General features: G+C 37.4%; 1 protein-coding gene and 1 long non-coding RNA gene across 2 annotated transcripts in view; both read left to right on the top strand.

Moving 5' to 3' along the window:
- Positions 1–12,476: 12,476 nt before the first annotated feature.
- LOC135202330 (hydroxyproline dehydrogenase-like) overlaps positions 12,477–21,012 on the top strand; it is a 41,832-nt gene continuing 33,296 nt past the window's right edge. Inside the window, exons 1-7 of the mRNA XM_064231678.1 lie at positions 12,477–12,536; positions 12,936–13,013; positions 13,555–13,677; positions 13,896–14,038; positions 14,360–14,550; positions 15,461–15,593; positions 20,997–21,012. Coding sequence (XP_064087748.1) covers positions 12,938–13,013; positions 13,555–13,677; positions 13,896–14,038; positions 14,360–14,550; positions 15,461–15,593; positions 20,997–21,012 — 682 coding nt within the window. The 5' untranslated portion in view covers positions 12,477–12,536; positions 12,936–12,937. The remainder of the gene's footprint in view (positions 12,537–12,935; positions 13,014–13,554; positions 13,678–13,895; positions 14,039–14,359; positions 14,551–15,460; positions 15,594–20,996) is intronic.
- On the top strand, positions 18,116–20,456 carry LOC135202332 (uncharacterized). Its single transcript, XR_010311716.1, has 2 exons — positions 18,116–18,463; positions 20,230–20,456. It is a non-coding gene; the product is annotated as an uncharacterized LOC135202332 (long non-coding RNA).

The following is a 21,012-nucleotide window of genomic DNA, read 5'->3' as shown; positions in this document are numbered from 1 at the left end:
TTTCACGTCTCGTTGACAGAAGGCAAACCTCCTTGCAGTCATGTAGCCAGTTGCATTAGTTTACGACGCCTCTGTTCAATGTCTGGCGTATCTTTTAGGTCGTCGGTGATACTGTGACTCAAATACGGAAATTCGTGCACAAATTCCAGCCGATGGTTTCCGAGGAAAATTTGTGGTTCTGCAATATGCACTGGGTCTTGGTTTCGTTGTAAATGATATCAAAATCCTCTGCATATTGGCGGCTAGTGTCGATGAGTCGTTGGAGACCTTGCACTGATGGGAAATCAGAACCATATCATCAGCGTAACAGAGGTTGTTTATAGTTGTTTCATTGACAGTGCATCCGATTGGGAGTGAGTTCAGTTTGACATTCAAGGCATCTGTGTACGTATTAAACAGGTATGGAGAGAGAATGCCCCTTCGCCGAATCCTGTTTAGGGAGCCGAAGGTGTACGATAATACGTTACCCCATTTGACAAAACTGCTGTGAGGAGAACCAGCAATGTAAAATGCTAATTAGATATATGGGTGTGCCTCTTTTATGCAGCTTCAGGAAGAGCTTCAGGTAGTTTACTCTGTCAAATGCTTTTCTCACATCCACAAAACAAAGGAAAACAGGAGAGGCTGATGATAGGTAGTAGTTCAGCAATTCTTTCAGAATGTAGAAGTAGGTGTCGGTTGAGTGGTTTGCTTTAAATCCGAACTGGTTGTCAGTGTGTGTAGAAAGGGGAGAAGTCTCACTAGAAGAACCGACTCTATATCTTCGACACGATCGTTGTGAATGCAATCGGCCGGTAATTGTCAGGGTCAGCTGCATCCTTTAGCTTGTTTTTTGATTAATGGTATCAAGTGAACTAAGAGTAGGAGTCTGGAAGAAACTGGTGAATTATGCACGCATTGAATAGGGCAGCTAGCAAAATGTAAATTATCGGATGTCAGAATTTGAAAGCCTCTGTGGGAAGACCATCACAGCCGGGCGATTTATTATTAGGTAGGCTGTTCATGGCATCGCTGATGTTACCTGGCGTAATACGGTCTGCAAAATGAAATTGAATGTTGTCAGTAAGGAGGTTATCTTCATCCCTTCGGAATCTTGATCATTTATGCAATTCAGGATATTGTTTGAAGTGATCGCCCCACATACTTGCGATAGCCTCGTCTCCGACTGCTTTCCCTACTCTCTGTGATAGCTTTTTAGTTTTGGGATATAAGGACTGGATATCTTTCCAAAGACGAGGATAATCACCAGATTCTAAGTTTCTAGACATTGCATCGGCTCTTAGTTGTTTTTCATTAATTCTGCAGTGCTTAAGAGCAAGTTTGAACTGTGCTCTCGCCTGTCTCATTAGTAAAGCAGTGTGTCCTTCCCTCGGGCTTCCTTTTTGCCTCCACAGTAAAAAAATTTATCGTGAGTATGTATACAGGTCTTTAACCAAGTCTTTCCATCCAGGTATATTACGAGAATTACCTTGACGAAATCTATAGGCAGCCCTGCGGAGATTATGTTCGAATAGAATTCATTCGGATCCCTCCTGTGGTGGTCATTTCTACCAATTTGTGTTAGTAGAAACTAAGGCGTCTGCCGGTTGAACTATTGACCGCAACCTGGTTTCCGTGGTAGCCCAAAATATCTGGTTTTCTGTTGGTTTTTAAAATCCCAGTTTACCGCTAGTGGGCGGTCAGTTAGGGGGTTCACGTTAGGGAGGGATGGGGTACTGAATGTGACACCTGTAATGAGATGTGATCGTAGCCCATTGCAAGATCGTAGCGAATATTGCAGGTCATAATAGAATCATGAAGTTGTGGAGATGTGATGCAGTGGTCCAGCCAGGAGGTTGTAATTGCGTCCGCTCTATTTATGTACATATGAATAGGAGGGATGAAGGAATATTACATCGCTAATTTGGAGAGCATGATTTTGACAGAATCGAGTAAGTTCAATTATAAAATTGTTTTGTGGGGTGAGAATTAAGGTCCCCGATTATACAAATACGATCAGCAGGAGAGTCGTGGAATAATACTGCGTAACTCCCCTAGGATCATGCAGTAATGATCAAAATTATTGTTAATTTTCCCATGGCATATAAACATTAATTATTACATTTTAGAGTTCCCTACTGTCACTTGAAGTCCCAGCAATCTGTCACTCCTGTAGGTCATCACCTTTATCATATTGTCTAACGATTTGTGCCACAGGAAAGAATCGCAGACGGCAAGATCATGTGGCCCGAGGAGCGTTTCTTGCAATGCAATGATGCCTTTGAAGTTTTTGCAGAACATGTTTAGGAGAGGAATGTTCCGCTTGAGGCCAAAAATATTCCAAGAGATTATGTTTAATGTATCCCTGGCTACTCACTCAGATGGGAGATGAATGCGTTTATCATTGGGGTGGATGGTGGGTAACCTGGGGGAGTGGGCAGTCACTCCCCGTGGGCGGTTGGCTGGCACTTGCGGTGGAAATGACCCTGGTTGGGGTGTCAGTAAGTTCCCCTGGGGGTGGTTGGTCCCAGATTAGGTTATATCTTGAAACTAATATATTAGGACCAAAATTCTCGCCTTTAAGAACGTCGAGGTGTTTGAAATAGGCAGGTAATCCTGTAAGCCACTTTGTTTACTTTTGCATGGGAGTTCATGAAAGATGAGTGGGTCAGAGCCAGTGAGAAACTTGACTCTCTCTCTACTATGGCGTCTAGCGTCACCGATGAGCGCAGATTGTGAATTACTACGTGACATCTCCTCTCAGGTGCCGGACGACGTGAAACACGAATGTTGGGCTCCGATGCAGCGGCCAAACGAGAGGTTCTTCTCTTCTTTCTGCTTGTTTGTATCTGCACAACACTCTCCGGCTTACACGCCGGGTATTACGTGGAGACACTATTAGCAATTGCTTTACTGTATATTGAATTAAAGTAATTTTTCTTAGAATTCTGTTAATTATAATTTGTTAATAGTTGTGTCCAACCTTTTGATCTTATTTTAGTTTAAGTTTATTAATGAGCTAGTGTCGTTTATCGTATATTTAAGCTCTGCCTTAGTTTGATGAACTCTGTAAGGGAGTCAAATGATTTTGCAGTTTTGCTTTGTTTTTCTTAGGCGTTTTGTTTACCAACTTCTACCCCGGTATTAGTAAACTACTGAAGTGCCTTGTTAACGATCGTTGTTTTTTCTCTTATGATGTGTGTTGTTGACTCGAGTGGAAGGCTTTTGGTCGTAAGGTTGGGTGGTGATACGTGACGAGTTAATTCGAGTTCCTCCTCACAGCCTGACGCTTTGCCACTGAATTTATAGTCATATCTACCGATTTTGTAAGGAGGTTATATTTTGGATCACGGCTTATCTAATCGTTCGCTGCCCTGTGCGTGGTCACTGGTGTTTGGACATCCGCGGCATTCTCCAGTCACGCCCCTTCCTTCTTTAGTCGAAAGGATTCCGAACGAGTTGGCCCGTATCTACATAGCACGGTGCAGTTTGTGGCTTGTGAGATCCGTTGACGTCCCGGATTCTCGGAGGCTACCAACCTCGGAGCCCCTGTGGTACTTTGGGTTGCCTACAGGCTGCAGCTGGAACAGTTTGATCCATTCATCAGCGTCAGTGAGTTCTTGGAACTCGCGGAGACAAGTAGAGCGGCTTTCTACAGGTATGAGATGTTTTTATAACTATTAAGACGATCTTGGATCGCTGTGTACCTGCAGATGTGCAAGCCCTTGTTTGCAGTATGGTCCACTGGAGCTTGTATGGCCTGATGAGATGTTCATTTCCTATAGTTTATTAACTGAAGGTTTCTAATTATTATAATTATTCTTAACATATATTCTAGTTACTAAGTCAAGTTTTGAGTGTAAGTTAGTTTGTATGTGTTAGGCAGGAATAATATTAAGTTCCCCATTTATTTTCTCTTGCTTCCTTCTGCCTAACTTAGTTTCTTAGGTTAGTTTCTTTATCTGGCCAGTGATTTGGAAGGTGCCTTCCCATAGTTATGATGTTTAAAATTTCCTTTTTCTTGTTTTAGGGTTTAATTTAGCTGTAGGTGATCTTTTAAAGATCTCAAGGTTGGTTTTTCCTTTATATATATATATATATATATATATATATATATATATATATATATATATATATATATATATATATATAATGTATATATATATATATATATATATATATATATACATTTGGTGTATTGGAAGTTTTCTGTAGGTTCATGTATGCCACACGCCGCCTTTGCTCACTTACGCCAGGGGGTGGGGGCGGACGTGTTGGAAGTCTCTCTCGCGTTTCTTTACATTAAAGATGGGTTTTTTGCCCTTGGTGATTATACCTCTTATAGTGTCACGACCTTATTTACAGCCATAATTTCAAGGGTTCTTGTCTGTACTCTGAATTTGCGGTCAGTAAAAATGTAACACAGCAACTTAGGAACAAAAGAACAAACACCTCAACAAAAGTTACAATATTTTTTTTTTTTATAAAAAAGAAAATATAATGGTTGGTAAAGATAATAAAATGAATATATATATATATATATATATATATATATATATATATATATATATATATATACATTATATATATATATATATATATATATATATATATATATATATATATATATATATATATATATATTCATTTTTATTATCTTTACCAACCATTATATTTTCTTTTTTATAAAAAAAAAAAATTTGTAACTTTTTTGTTGAGGTGTTTGTTCTTTTGTTCCTAAGTTGCTGTGTTACATTTTTTACTGACCGCAAATTCAGAGTACAGACAAGAACCCTTGAAATTATGGCTGTAAATAAGGTCGTGACACTATAAGAGGTATAATCACCAAGGGCAAAAAACCCATCTTTAATGTAAAGAAACGCGAGAGAGACTTCCAACACGTCCGCCCCCACCCCCTGGCGTAAGTGAGCAAAGGCGGCGTGTGGCATACATGAACCTACAGAAAACTTCCAATACACCAGACAGGCAATATGGAGGATGTTGAGGATGCATAATACAGGAAATGACCTGCCAAGTGTGATTTCAAGTCTTTATCGTGGAAGTAGACTATAGCTGGTTCACTTAAGGTAGATCCTTGGGTGAGCCCTATGCCTATGAGACGTTTGTTTGGCGGCCGGTGATTGGCTGGGAACTGCCGACATCCTGCTGCCAGCCAATCAGCAAGCAAGCCCCCCCGTCCGCGAAACAGCGTCTCGTAAGCATTGGCTCATCCAAGAATCTACCTTAAGTGAACCAGCTGTAGTTAGTGCTATGTCTTTATGAATGAACTGATACAAGAAGTCAGTGAGAAGAGAGTTGAGAGTAAATGTCAGCACGAGTATGGTTATTATAATGGTAAACGGAAGCCAGGAAGACTGAGCAGTGAACGTTAGAATGGATGGTGGGGCGTGGGGAGAATAAAGCACTTGATTCGAATACATATTATATACAATAGATTCACATCAACCGTGCATTTGATGTCTAGGCCGGTCCCTTACGACGCTCCTGATTGGCTGTTGATAAGCCAGTCACAGGGCTGGAAACTCTGTCTCTCGAGAGAGGTCACATAGGCAGGATGTATGTTCCACATCTCTTGACGGATACTTTTGAAAGACTCATCGCTCATGAGAGGTGGAACACAGATCCTACCCATGTGAACTCTCGAGAGAGACTGAGTGTTTCCAGCCCTGTGATTGGCTTATCAATAGCCAATCAGGAGCGTCGTAAGGGACTGGCCTAGACATCAAATGCACGGTTGATGTGAATCCACTATAGTTGGTAGGTGTAGTGGGTGATGGCGTAATGATAGAAAATTCGGGTTATAGATTTGGTGAAGCGAGGAGTGCAGTGGAGTGTGAGAAAAGATTTTGGAAGAGACTTGAGGTGGTTTGCAGAAGCCAAGGTGGGAATATGAGGCAATTGTTGAGTCGACTCTCCTATGCAAATGAATAAAATTAGAGATGAACAATTTGCATTTTAGATGTAGTGTGGGAAGGATGATTGAAAAGTTGAAAAATGTAGAGAATTTCAGAAACGTGTGAATGGATTGATAGATCAGTGTTTTGAGGTGTTCTGGTCGCATATTCCTGAACTGTCTGTTCTATCTTATTTTCATGGCATGAAAAGTATGACACTTCCGTGTATCGGAACCTTCACTGAAAAAGCGGGAGGCCATATCTTAAAAACTAACCATAGAATCTTCTTGAGAATAATCTCAATATATTGCCCACACCCAAACCTTCTCACACAAGGGAGGAAGAGAGGTGTAGGTACTGCGGTAATACTGGACAGGTAGGTAGCAGTGTGTGTGTAAAGGAGTTCGACGCACTATTGATGAATCTCCTTATGAGACGGCTAATGTTATGGAAGTTTCTACCACGAGGGTTTCATCCACGAATCAACGTGTCAGCCTTTCTTTGGCACCAGCCTTCGTTTTAAGGGAAACGGCCGTATATTGGAAATGATATGACTGCACCAAATTTATTTACGGAATAAACTGTGCTCATAAATACTTTATCACACGTAAGTTTTATTTAAGCTTATTAGGATAAAGATTAGCTGACAGATGTGCCTAACAAGTCTGATCCAATTTATGGTTAAGAAGTATTCCTGTCAATATATAGGTTAAAAGTTCAGTCCAATCAAAGAAGCCTTATGCAACCATATTATTTTGTATCACATGAATAATAAAAAAAAATCAAATGACAGGAGTAATTTCCCATCGTTGGTTATCAAGGTGACATATTTGATAAAAATTACGTGCCTAAGTACATACGAGAGAGAGAGAGAGAGGTGGGGAGGGTTTTATTTGATGAAATACGTAACGAGCGGGGTAAATTACCAAGCACGCAATGTAGTATTGGTAAAGATTCTCTCTCTCTCTCTCTCTCTCTCTCTCTCTCTCTCTCTCTCTCGATCTCTCGGCTCTCTCCTCTCTCTCTCTGTAGCTTTCTTGCGTTACTTCTCAGACAACATTTATCACTGGCCCAGTTGCCAAGGACAAATTGTCTCATTTAGTTCACGAAACAAAAAACTTTTTTAATCAACGTGGTCGTCTGTCACTCCGCAGTTGGCAGAAAGTAGTAATAGTCATCGTGGATTCTGGCGAGGTGGTGGTATTAGCTGACCTCTCAATTCCAAGTTGCCTCAATAAATCTCTTTTTTTTATTTTTTATTTTATAGAAGTCTTACCACGGGAGGTCTCTTATTCTTCGTCTGTGGGGCCTCTGAATCTTTGTGGTCGTTTTATTATAGCTTGATTGATTATACGTTAATACCTGTATTATTATTTAAGGAAGTCAGTGTCCACTCTTTCAATTGTGTATACGCTCCTTTCTTTATTCTTTTGCCTAATCGTTTGTTACCAGTTGCTTCTTCTTCCTCTTTCTCTTTTAAATGAGTGAATCTGATTCTCTGTGAGCACGTTATGAATGTTAATAGCTGGTAATGGTCGTAAGTTACGAGTGTCTGTTCCATCTAACACTGGAGTTAGGGCGAAAACAGTTGTCTTGGTGAATTCAGAGATGTTAAGCAGTCATTGCTTTTGCCCAAGTCTGTGTTTGTGCGAATGCGTTGACAACGGCTTCGTCTGAAAGAAAGAGATGGCCCCTCTTTGTCTATCTTGACTGCTTAGAGGTATTGCTTTCGAAATCAGTTTTTATAGGCCACATACGCTTTTTTAAAGAACTTGTATTTTGAATCACCTAGTCTTCATAGTAATTGTTCTTTAATAAAGCAGTTGTTCTTAAGAACATACTTTCTTTAAAGCACTTGTTCTATAGAATACTTGTTCTCTAAAGCACTTATCTCTTCAGCCAACTTAGGTGAAGCAATTCAATAATGTTCCAAAGGCTCAGATTTTCGGCAAAACAACCTGATTCTATGATCAGTCGACTGATTTGCTTTAATCTGTTTGCTAAAATTCAATAATTCTGTAAAACGAGATAAAACAGTCACATATAACATCCGTTTAAGCTTTATAATTTTTCTTTTTTTATCTGTCCGCCCTAAGGTCATAAAAACTACTGAGGCTAGAGGGCTGCAAATTAGAATGTTTGATCTTCACCCTCCAATCATCAAACATACCAAATTGCAGCTCTCTAGCCTCAGTAGTTTTTGTTTTAAGGTTAAAGTTAGCCATGATAGTGCGTCTTGCACAGCTACAGGAGCCAAGAGCACAGGCCACCACCGGGCAGTGGCTGAAAGTTTCATGGGCCGTGGCTGAGGCTTTCATACAGCCTTATTAGCTATACAGAAAAGAAACTTCTACGCATTTTATACTTTTTTTTTTTTTTTTTACACCTGTCTTCAGGGAGAAGAGAAGCGTCTCTAGGCACTGAGTGTCGCAGCGAAAGAGAAAGGGGGATAGGGTGGGGAAGAGAGAGAGAGAGAGAGAGAGAGAGAGAGAGAGAGAGAATTACAACATGCCATGATAACACTTGATTTTTGCGTGAGAAAAATATCACCTGATAACCTTGACAAGCAACTGTCCTCAGTAGGATTTTGTTGTAACAATGTCCTAGCTTTTAAAATAATTGTGATAAACATCTTTACCTAATGACCCTAGGAAAGTACATACTACGCCATCAGCTCGCGAACATCCCAACTAAAATCTTATCAGTTCCTCGATTCTGACAAGATTTTTTGAAGAGCTTGAGAATTTATAAACCTTGCGAGAACTTCAGGCGATTAGTTCTTTGTGCCTTGGCTACTTCAAGAGGTGAGCATTTGGATCGTGTTCAAGTGGTTTTTGTTGATGAGTTATATGCCAGATTTTCAAAGGAGCAAAACATCTTTGGAAATCAAAATATTGTTTTCATCGAGACATTTTTAGTTGCCTTGTCTGATGTTGAAACAATCGCGGACGAATTCACTGCGCCAACTAGAATATTTAGTCTTTAGTGCATAAATATAACTTAGTCTTTATCTTTAGACTATATACATTTCTGTAAATCAAATAACGGTTTCATTGAGAGGTTGTTAGTAGACTTTCCTTGTGAGGAAACAATCGCAGACAAATTCACTAGGCCTGCTACAATCTTTATTCTTTATTACATAAGTCGAACATAATTCTTACATTTACTTTAGCAGTGATGTTCGGACGTACACACTTCTTCTCCAGAGCTGTAGTCGTTTCGAAGCTTTTGCTCTTTGCTGGTTATAGTTTTGAATAGTTGTAGATCATTCAGTTTTTAATTTATGCCTGCTAACTATCTGGCATCACACACGTATGTAATATACACACACATTATATATATATATATATATATATAATATATATATATATATATGTAATATATAGGGTTATAATATATATTATATATATATATATAGTTATAGGTAGTTATAGGTATCTATATATATCTATATATCTATATATTATCATATATATAATATATATATATACAATGTTAATAATAGATCTAAATTATTTATATATATATATATATATACTATATATATATATATATATTTATATATATATATATATATCTATATATATATATATATCTATATATGTATGTATGTATAACTGAATCACGAAAGTTAGGAACGTGATAAATCCATAAATAAAGATATATGCCACGAAGGAAAAATAAACGAAGGAGGATCTGCAAGGTCTTTCGAAGTTAAACGTCCTTTACTGAGGCAGAGACTGACATAAATACAGAAATGACAATACAAGAAGATTCATATAACTGACAGATAGGGATTATAAAGAGATTAGTATCTAGAATCCGACACACCTGGAAGATAAGAAATCCTCCCAAACAAGCATAAACAATGGGTGCAATTAAAGGTTTAAGACAATCATCTCAGATACAATTTCAAGACAATTAAAGGATTATAGGTGACAGCTATTTCAGAACTTGGTAACAAAACCATATTCACAATAGATGTCAGACATACATTAAAACAAAATAATAACTCTAAATCAACTGATTTTTATTTAAGTTGTAGTTATATCTTTGAGATCATTCTTAACATGTTACAGGTACAAGGTCTAAACTGAAAAAGGCCACGAGTAACATTGAAATTACAATGAAAAGTAAGTTGTATTAAAGCAGATTCTAAGAGATTTCGTGATAAGACATCTCTTGACCTTGCAATTACTGAACTATCACCCAGTTTATTCAGTGGTTGTTTTCACTTAAATGAATGAATATTGCATTAGATTTTTGCCCAGTTTTTACAGAATATTTATGCTGGCTTAGCCTTACTTCTAAGCCTTTGCTAGGACTGTCCAAGATAAAATGAGGGACAATCCATACATGGAATTTTATATATTATGTTGTTGCTTTCTCTGGGGCCATTTTTTATTAACATTCCTTTTAGTGTGTTATTATAGGAAAAAACAAGGTTGACATTAAAAGCTTTTAACAATGATTTAATGGTTTCAAATCCGTTAAAATAAGGCAAACTGAGAATGTTCTTAGAATTTTCTTTCTGCGTGTTACTTACAGTATAAAACTTTTGTGGGCTTTATTATAGCAAATGTCTAATATATGTGAATAGGTAGCATAAATCCTTCCCTATTTTTCTTATGTATTCAATTTCTTGATCTAATATTGTGGACTGACAATGCGCAATGCTCGTAAAAACATAGAGAGGAAAAAATTGATATTTTTATGTTAAGATGGTGGCCTGAGAAGAATTGAACATAAGTTGTTAGTCGGTTTTCCTATAAATACTGAATTTACATTGAAATGGTTCTCTATGTATCAAAACGTCTAAGAAGGGAGGCAATTGTCTTTTTCTAATTCTAGAGTAAACTTAATCGATGGTACCTGGTTATTTAATTTAGAGAGTAAATCAATTTCTTCAATACCGACAGGAAGAACAGCTAAACAATCATCACATAACGATACCACTTTACAGGGAATATAAATGATATTAGGTAAGTAGCGTTTTTCAAAGAATTCCATGTACAGGTTTTTAGAGTAATGGTGATAAAGGATTTCCCATTGCCATGCCAAAAATTTGTTGATAAAATTCACCATTGAATATAAACTTACAATCACAAATGCACAAACTCGTGAGTGAAATAATGTGACTTATAGGTAGAGGTAATTCATGCTGAGTTAGTTCATTACTAAGGTATTCTAAAATAGAGTCTATAGGGACTTTAGTAAAAAGAGAACATACATCAAAACTAACGAATCTATCAGTAGGGCAAAGAGCAATTTTGATTAATTTTTCAACTAAATGTAGAGAATTATACATATGAGAATCTAAGATGGTTCCAAGTAACGGGACAAGATCTTAGTGATATATTTCGAAAGTTTATATGAAATTGAACCAACAGTACTGATAATAGGCCGCATATGGTTATTTTCTTTGTGCGTTTTGACTAATCCGTACAAGTAAGGTAGCGAAGGAGATTTGACTAACATTTGCCTAGTAGTTCTGTTTTATCTTTAAGGATACTTTTCACTATGCTATTGAAGTTTTTTATGACTTGATCAAGGGGATTTTTTGTTAGTTTTTTATAAGTCACATCATCATCCAGTAAGGCTTGCATACGTGATATGTAGTCAGCTTTATCTAAATTATTATACTATTTGAAACCTTTCCGCTTTTGTAAAAATGTGGATAGTATTGTCCTTTTTAAGATCGGTCAAACTTTTCTTATAGCGAGCAGGAAGTTACTTTCATACTTAACATTGGTGAAGCAATTCAATAATGTTCCAAAGGCTCAGATTTTCGGCAAAACAACCTGATTCTATGATCAGTCGACTGATTTGCTTTAATCTGTTTGCTAAAATTCAATAATTCTGTAAAACGAGATAAAAACAGTCACATATAACATCCGTTTAAGCTTTACAATTTTTCCTGTCCGCCCTCAGGTCATCAAAAACTACTGAGGCTAGAGAGTTACAAATTAGATTGTTTGATCTTCGCCCTCCAGTCATCAAACATACCAAATTGCAGCTCTCTAGCCTCAGTAGTTTTTGTTTTAAGGTTAAAGTTAGCCATGATAGTGCGTCTTGCACAGCTACAGGAGCCAAGAGCACAGGCCACCACCGGGCCGTGGCTGAAAGTTTCATGGGCCGCGGCTGAGGCTTTCACACAGCCTTATAAGCTGTACAGAAAAGAAACTTCGACGCATTTTATACTTTTTTTTTTACACCTGTCTTCAGGAAGAAGAGAAGCGTCTTTAGGCACTGAGTGTCGCAGCGAAAGAGAAAGGGGGATAGGGTGGGGAAGAGAAGAGAGAGAGAGAGAGAGAGAGAGAGAGAGAGAGAGAGAGAGAGAATTACAACAATGCCCATGATAACACTTGATTTTGCTGAGAAAATATCACCTGATAACCTTGACAGCAACTGTGTCAGTAGGATTTTGTTGTAAACAATGTCCTCGTTTTTAAAATAATTGTGATAAACATCTTTACCTAATGACCCTAGGAAAGTACATACTACACCATCAGCTCGCGAACATCCCGACTGAAATCTTATCAGTTCTTCGATTCTGACAAGATTTTTTGAAGAGCTTGAGAATTTATAAACCTTGCGAGAACTTCAGGCGATTAGTTCTTTGTGCCTTGGCTACTTCAAGAGGTGAGCATTTGGATCGTGTTCGAGTGGTTTTTGTTGATGAGTTATATGCCAGATTTTCAAAGGAGCACAACATCTTTGGAAATCAAAATGCTGTTTTCATCGAGACATTTTTAGTTGCCTTGTCTGATGTTGAAACAATCGCGGACGAATTCACTGCGCCAACTAGAATATTTAGTCTTTAGTGCATAAAATATAACTTGGTCTTTATCTTTAGATTATATACCAGATTTTCCAGTGATTCACAGAAACATTTCTGGAAATCAAAATAACGGTTTCATTGAGAGGTTGTTAGTAGACTTTCCTTGTGAGGAAACAATCGCAGACAAATTCAATAGGCCTGCTACAATCTTTATTCTTTATTACATAAGTCGAACATAATTCTTACATTTACTTTAGCAGTGATGTTCGGACGTACACACTTCTTCTTCAGAGGAGTAGTTCTCGGTCGTTCTGCTGTCACTCCACAATGGAGGTCAGGTAAGGTCAGGTCAGGCTGCGACAAGTCGTTTCGAAGCTTTTGCTCTTTGCTGGTTATAGTTTTAAATAGTTGTAGATCATTCCGTTTTTAATTTATGCCTGCTAACTATCTGGCATCACACACGTATATAATCCACAACCCATTTTGTATATATATATATATATATATATATATATATATAGGTATATATATATATATATGTATGTATGTGTGTGTGTTGTATTTGTTACTGTATATTAGGAAATCAGTTGTCATGAAATTGTTACAGTGAAAAATTTTAAGATTAGGATATTGATATGGTTGGTGGGTCCGCATTTTAAGTGATTTAAGATTTTGAAGTATTTTGTCCTCTAACTGAAGGAAACTATTATTATTATTATCATTACTGTTATTATTTAAACCTCGCCGTACTAATTGTATAAAGTGTCAATGTTTCATAGCAATTATTTCCATATAGTTATCACAAGGATCATCCACAAATTGACGGTTAACAGATACTTGCTAAAGTAAATTTACTCATCCATTTCCGATCCTATGTAGCGGGAGCTTCCAGAACTGACAGAATTGAGCATCAGGCGCGACTAGCTCAGACCTCCTCTTTTGCTGGTCAAGCAGCTTCTCATCGTCACATGTCCACCGTTAAAATGGAAGACGTCAACTCAGGTATATATGTAAATCACTGAGGCGTTGTGACACGCTCGTGTTTTCTGCCATGTTTTAACTTGACAACTTTTGTGGAAATTAGCCATTGCTGGTGGCAAAGTTCATGTTACGCATGCGCGTGGTATAGTCTACATCACATAGAAAACGCAAGGCGGGTTAAACATTTTTATGAAATTCATTTGAACAGCGAATAACTAACCCAATATCTCCTTTACCAGTGCCGAGCGGACAGTCAGCATGGAAACTGGATTTCAGCAGTCATTCCTTTGCTTTCAAGCACAAGAAGACCAAAGAGTTGATCAGGGGTCTTCTTGTTCTGAACGCATGCGCAGTCGACACCCTCGTCAACCACAGCATCAGGGTAAGTTAGCTGAAGCAAATTCAGACAGTCATGAATCCATATTATTCCCAGTTTATTGGAACTGAAATATAAAATTTACACCAAAGGCCAAGCGCTGGGACCTACCAGGTCATTCAGCGCTGAAAATGATGTTGGGACAATTGTTAGGAGAGGGTGGAAAGTAAGATGGAAGAAATAGAATAGAAACGGAGATAGAGTAAAATGAATGAACGGGGTGGCAGCAGCTAGGGGCTGAAGGGACGCTGCCAAGACCTTGAGTCTTTCCCAGTTTATTGTAAAATATTCAGACCAGTTTACCAAGTCAATGCATTCTCCTTCCAGTTGCTGACCCTCGGCGAACGTATTTTGGGAGAGAAGCTACTGAGCATCTTCGTGGCGCCGTTCTACAATCAGTTCGTGGCCGGAAACAGCGAGGACAAACTGGCAGCCATCAGCCGTAGCCTCCACGAGGTCAACGTGAAGCTCATGGTGGCTCCCATGTTGGAGACGGACATCGGGGAAGGACATGACCTGTGAGTGTTCAAAAGAGGCAGAGAGAGATAGAGAGAAAGCCTCATGGCGTGGTCAGTATGGTGTTGGCGTACCACCTCGTTGGCCGCGAGTTCGATTCTCGGCCATTCCACTGAGGTGTAAGAGATGTGTATTTCTGGTGATAGAAGTGCACTTTCGACGTGGTTCGGAAGTCACGTAAAGACGTTGGTCCCGTTGCTGAATAACCACTGGTTCCATGCAATGTCAAAGCACCATACATACATACATACAGAGAGAGAGAGAGAGAGAGAGAGAGAGAGAGAGAGAGAGAGAGAGTTTTGCTACACTACCGAAACTATAGAGGAATCAGCCTCTATGTGGCTCAGATATAGGCAATTGGACATTTGAATCTGTTGCAGTGTACTGTCTACCTGCTCGTTAGACTTTTTCATGTAACATTTTCTAATAACCATTTGTTGTTAGGCCTTCAATGAAAAATAACTTTCTATCATCCTCCCCTCCTTATTCTCTCTCTCTCTCTCTCTCTCTCTCTCTCTCTCTCTCTCTCTCTTCTCTCTCTCTCTCTCTCTCGTGTTAATGTGCTTCTGTCGGTTGCACCCTCAGCAGCAACAGCCCTTCTCAGGATGAATCTTAAAAATAAAAAAAATAAAAAAAATAGCCAAAATGAAAACTTTTCGCAGATCCTATCAGGTCAAATTATCATCATGACAAATCAAGAAAAGGAATTTTGATTCTGCCTAAAATAACCACAGATTTCGACTAATTCATACCATGTTTCACTTTAGTCAAAAAGTCAAAGTCGTCAGTTTCAGTTCCCCAAGCTATTGCTTCTCGGAGGTCAGTCAGGTGATCCCGGCTTCCTCTTCATATTCCTCAATGTAATTGCTCTTTATCATCACCTTCTTTCTCCCCCTTGTTCGTGGTCTGCAGTGAGGCCATGTACCGCAAGAATTTGGATAAGACGTTGTTCCTTATCGAGATGGCAAGAAGGCACAATCTGAGTCGACATTCCACGCCCATCTGTCAAACTAAGCACACAGCTCACCTCTCCGCGGATGTACTGGTAAGGGATATGAGAAGAATATGAGTGATGTTTCTCAGTTAGTAGGATGCCAGTAGTAATGATTCTTATTAGATAAGAGACTCAAAATAATGATGCTTATTGATTTAAATTGAAAAACATAGAACAGATATTCTCGTCCATGTATGAGATTGGGAACAAATTTATTCTTGTCTTTTAAGAAGGCTAGAGAAAAAATTCATAGTAAACAAGAGATCGAAGATATGGATCTGATTAGGAAGACGATCTAGAAATAGTGATTCTCACTAATGTAACATCGTATGTTTCTCCGGATTGATCTTGCAGTCTACTACTGTTATGTTTTGTTCCTACTTGTTGATTTTGCAATGAACAAAGAAGCTCTGTAGTTCAATACCTCGGTTATATAGCAAATCGGGAGTGAGAACACCTCGATATAGAATTATATTATATATATATATATATATATATATATATATATATATATATATATATATATATATATATATATTTATCTATTTTAGGGCTGTTTGCCTTGTATAATAAGGCGCCCTATGAGGTAATGTTAGACTTGCGATAATCTTACGCTAAGTCGGTTGGTATTGCACTTCCATATTCAATGGAGTGTCTTGGGGTTTGTAGATCACTTACGAAGTCGGTATTATCTTCTTGGTTATGACGACGATGTGTTAAACTCATGATGATTCGGTTATGAGGTGAGGATCTAGTAGAAACCACGAAGTACAAAAATACTTATATTCTCTGAATTTACATGGTGAAGATCAAGTAGGATTGTACAAGTCTTCTGATGACGATAGATTGATCGCTTCTGCCAATGATGATGGCTAATTCTATTCTCTCTACATGATAAAGCTTTAGGTAAAGAGTACAGGTCTTCTAATAATGACGATAGCTAACTCTATTCTGCTCTGTCTACCATCTCGGTTACAGTCCTAAAGGAGCAGACAGTAGCTCGAACATATGAACATACAATCAGATGACATAGTTACATACGAACACACAATCAGATGACATAGTTACTAATCACGTAGGCCGCTTGAGCTATAGGTCACGGTGTTTGTCTCAAGCAGGAAGCTTGGACTAAAGTTTATAAACAATTGAATGACTACAGGTGACGGCATGTTATCTTAGCCTACTTTGTTGTATACGTCATCTTTAGCGTCTCTAGTCTGATCACATTCCTGCAAGCAATCTGGTTGACCTCTTTAGTTTTAGTCTTTTATATATATATGGAATAACATTCCATATTTTTATTATGTAAACACTTACATTAGCTCGGTCAGCTACCAAAACAACTACTGAATATTACTCAAACTTGACTTGCATTGGACTTATAGGAGTGTGATACAGACACTATGTGAATATATATATATATATATAATAGAAAATACTATAAGTAAAAAAAAAGAAAAAAAAAATTCATGGTGTACACAAATACAGATTCAAGTAATAAATATTAGACATAATATGCATATGATATTCGTAAATAATAGTGATCACGTGATATATACTGATACAGTTTTTCACTTCATCTCATTAAGATACATATGCTACAGAAAATACTAATGTACTCTGATAATTGCATAGAATGAAGATTAACATGATAAAATTCATATTTTAACTGATAGAAATTTCATATATGAATTGATGAAAATTATTAATGTTTATGCTGATTAATTCGTTTGATTTTTATGCTAACTGTTATATATCTGATTCATTAATCCATATACTAACTCATATATAACTGCAGATATTGGTAAGATAAAAGGTAACAGATTGATTATAGGCTACCTGAGTGTTTTATACATATGTATATGGATTCATATAATTATGATTAATATATGTGCACTTTAAATAGATTCCTATTGCGTACACGCAAAGATATATTTAGATTCTGTTATTTATGATCATTTATATAATAGATTCCTATTGCGTACACGCAAAGATATATTTCAACTCTGTTATTTATGATATTTATATACATGATACTTTATATATATAGGATACATGACCGAGGTTATCATACACATTTAACTAGCGTTCGAACAACTTTTCGTCCATTACACAGTTCCAGACAACCACCTATAGCCAAATGAAATGGCCAATTTCAATTGGTTAAAACAAGGGGAAAATTGTCTGGCGGGGTCCAACGTTCTATTTCGGCCTCATACTTATTCTGGTTTTACTTCGGAGAAGTTGTAGAGTTCTTCTGTGACGCTGCCACCACTTTTAGGCGCGTACAGTCGCTCCCACCGCTGCCACCACTTTTAGGGCTGTTGCCTTGTATAATAAGGCGCCCTATGAGGTAATGTTAGACTTGCGATAATCTACGCTAAGTCGGTTGGTATTGCACTTCCATATTCAATGGAGTGTCTTGGGGTTTGTAGATCACTTACGAAGTCGGTATTATCTTCTTGGTTAGTCGATGTGTTAAACTCATGATGATTCGGTTATGAGGTGAGGATCTAGTAGAAAACCACGAAGTACAAAAAATACTTATATTCTCTGAATTTACATGTGAAGATCAAGTAGGATTGTACAAGTCTTCTGATGACGATAGCTTGATCGCTTCTGCCAATGATGATGGCTAAGTTCTATTCTCTCTACATGATAAAGCTTAGGTAAAGAGGTACAGGTCTTCTAATGACGATAGCTAACTCTATTCTGCTCTGTCTACCATCTCGGTTACAAGTCCTAAAGGAGCAGACAGTAGCTCGAACATATGAACATACAATCAGATGACATAGTTACATACGAACACACAATCAGATGACATAGTTACTAATCACGTAGGCCGCTTGAGCTATAGGTCACGGTGTTTGTCTCAAGCAGGAAGCTTGGACTAAAGTTTATAAACAATTGAATGACTACAGGTGACGGCATGTTATGTTAGCCTACTTTTATTGTATACGTCCATCTTTAGCGTCTCTTGTCTGATCACATTCCTGCAAGCAATCTGGTTGACCTCTTTAGTTTTAGTCTTTTATATATATGGAATAACATTCCATATTTTTATTATGTAAACACTTACATTAGCTCGGTCAGCTAGCCAAAACCCAACTACTGAATATTACTCAAACTTGACTTGCATTGGACTTAATAGGAGTGTGATACAGACACTAGTGAATATATATATATATATAATGAAAATACTTATAAGTAAAAAAAAAATTCATGGTGTACACAAATACAGATTCAAGTAATAAAATATTAGACATAATATGCATATGATATTCGTAAATAATAGTGATCACGTGATATATACTGATACAGTTTTTCACTTCATCTCATTAAGATACATATGCTACAGAAAATACTAATGTACTCTGATAATTGCATAGAATGAAGATTAACATGATAAAATTCATATTTTAACTGATAGAAATTTCATATATGAAATTGATGAAAATTATTAATGTTTATGCTGATTGATTCGTTGATTTTTATGCTAACTGTTATATATCGATTCATTACTCCATATACTAACTCATATATAACTGCAGATATTGGTAAGTGATAAAAGGTAACAGATTGATTATAGGCTACCTGATGTTAGTTTATACATATGTATATGGATTTCATATAATTATGATTAATATATGTGCACTTTAAATAGATTCCTATTGCGTACACGCAAAGATATATTTAATCTGTTATTTATGATCATTTATATAATAGATTTCCTATTGCGTACACGCAAAGATATATTTCGACTCTGTTATTTATGATCATTTATATACATGATACTTTATATATATAGGATACATGACCGAGGTTATACTACACATTTAACTAGCGTTCGAACAACTTTTTTCGTCCATTACACAGATCCAGACAACCACCTATAGCCAAATGAAATGGCCATTTCAATTGGTTAAAACAAGGGAAAATGTCTGGCGGGGTCCAACGTTCTATTTCGGCCTCATACTTATTCTGGTTTTACTTCGGAGAAGTTGTAGAGTTCTTCTGTGACGCTGCCACCAACTTTTAGGCGCGTACAGTCGCTCCCACCCCGCTGCCACCACTTTTAGGGCTGTTGCCTTTTGATAAATAAGGCGCCCTATGAGGGTAATGTTAGACTTGCGATAATCTTACGCTAAGTCGGTTGGTATTGCACTTCCATATTCAATGGAGTGTCTTGGGGTTTGTAGATCACTTACGAAGTCGGTATTATCTTCTTGGTTAGTCGATGTGTTAAACTCATGATGATTCGGTTATGAGGTGAGGATCTAGTAGAAACCACGAAGTACAAAAATACTTATATTCTCTGAATTTACATGGTGAAGATCAAGTAGGATTGTACAAGTCTCTGATGACGATAGCTTGATCGCTTCTGCCAATGATGATGGCTAAGTCTATTCTCTCTACATGATAAAGCTTAGGTAAAGAGGTACAGGTCTTCTAATGACGATAGCTAACTCTATTCTGCTCTGTCTACCATCTCGGTTACAAGTCCTAAAGGAGCAGACAGTAGCTCGAACATATGAAACATACAATCAGATGCATAGTTACATACGAACATACAATCAGATTGACATAGTTACTAATCACGTAGGCCCGCTTGAGCTATAGGTCACGGGTGTTTGTCTCCAAGCAGGAAAGCTTGGACTAGAGTTTATAAACAAATGAATGACTACAGGTGACGGCATGTTATCTTAGCCTACTTTTATTGTATACGTCATCTTTAGCGTCTCTAGTCTGATCACATTCCTGCAAGCAAATCTGGTTGACCTCTTTAGTTTTAGTCTTTTATATATATGGAATAACATTCCATATTTTTATTATGTAAACACTTACATATATATATATATATATATATATATATATATATATATATATATATATATATATATATATATATATATACATACACAAAGATAACCTTCTGAAAAAGGTCACCTAACAAGTGCTTTTCATGTTTCCTGAAAAAAAAAAAATCGTCCATCGGCTGTCTAGGTATTGTGTTAAAACTCAAACACACACACACACTTACATGGTCGAAGGAATGACTTCTTTGTGACTTCGTTTTGGGAAATGATTTAAACGAGATGTTGAGATAACTGAGGAATGAATGACGGTAATTATCGTCCCTCATTACTGAACTCGATGCGGACTCACGCCCGTTTTCCTCTGCATACCGAAAACTCTACTCCCTAAAGCAAAACTGAACATTGAGTGACATGACATACACCCTTGAACCATTGTCACCAACAAGAATCATTTTTCCCTTTCCTTGCTTACTCAACTCCTCTGGCCTGCGTTTCACTTGAAAATCTTTTCTCTACATCAGTTACGAGGCTTTTGTGTGACAGATCCTGCTCCATTTTGAAAAAAGTAGTTGTAATCTAGACATGTTATTTTTCTTTTGATATGGCCTGTATCTAAGCAGGCATTCCCTTTCCAAAGGCTAAGATATCTACAG

This window comes from Macrobrachium nipponense, chromosome 30 (genome assembly GCF_015104395.2).
Source record: "Macrobrachium nipponense isolate FS-2020 chromosome 30, ASM1510439v2, whole genome shotgun sequence".
NCBI lineage: Eukaryota > Metazoa > Arthropoda > Malacostraca > Decapoda > Palaemonidae > Macrobrachium > Macrobrachium nipponense.
The sequence above is the reverse complement of the archived record's forward strand: the minus strand, read 5'-3'. Positions and strand labels throughout refer to the sequence as shown.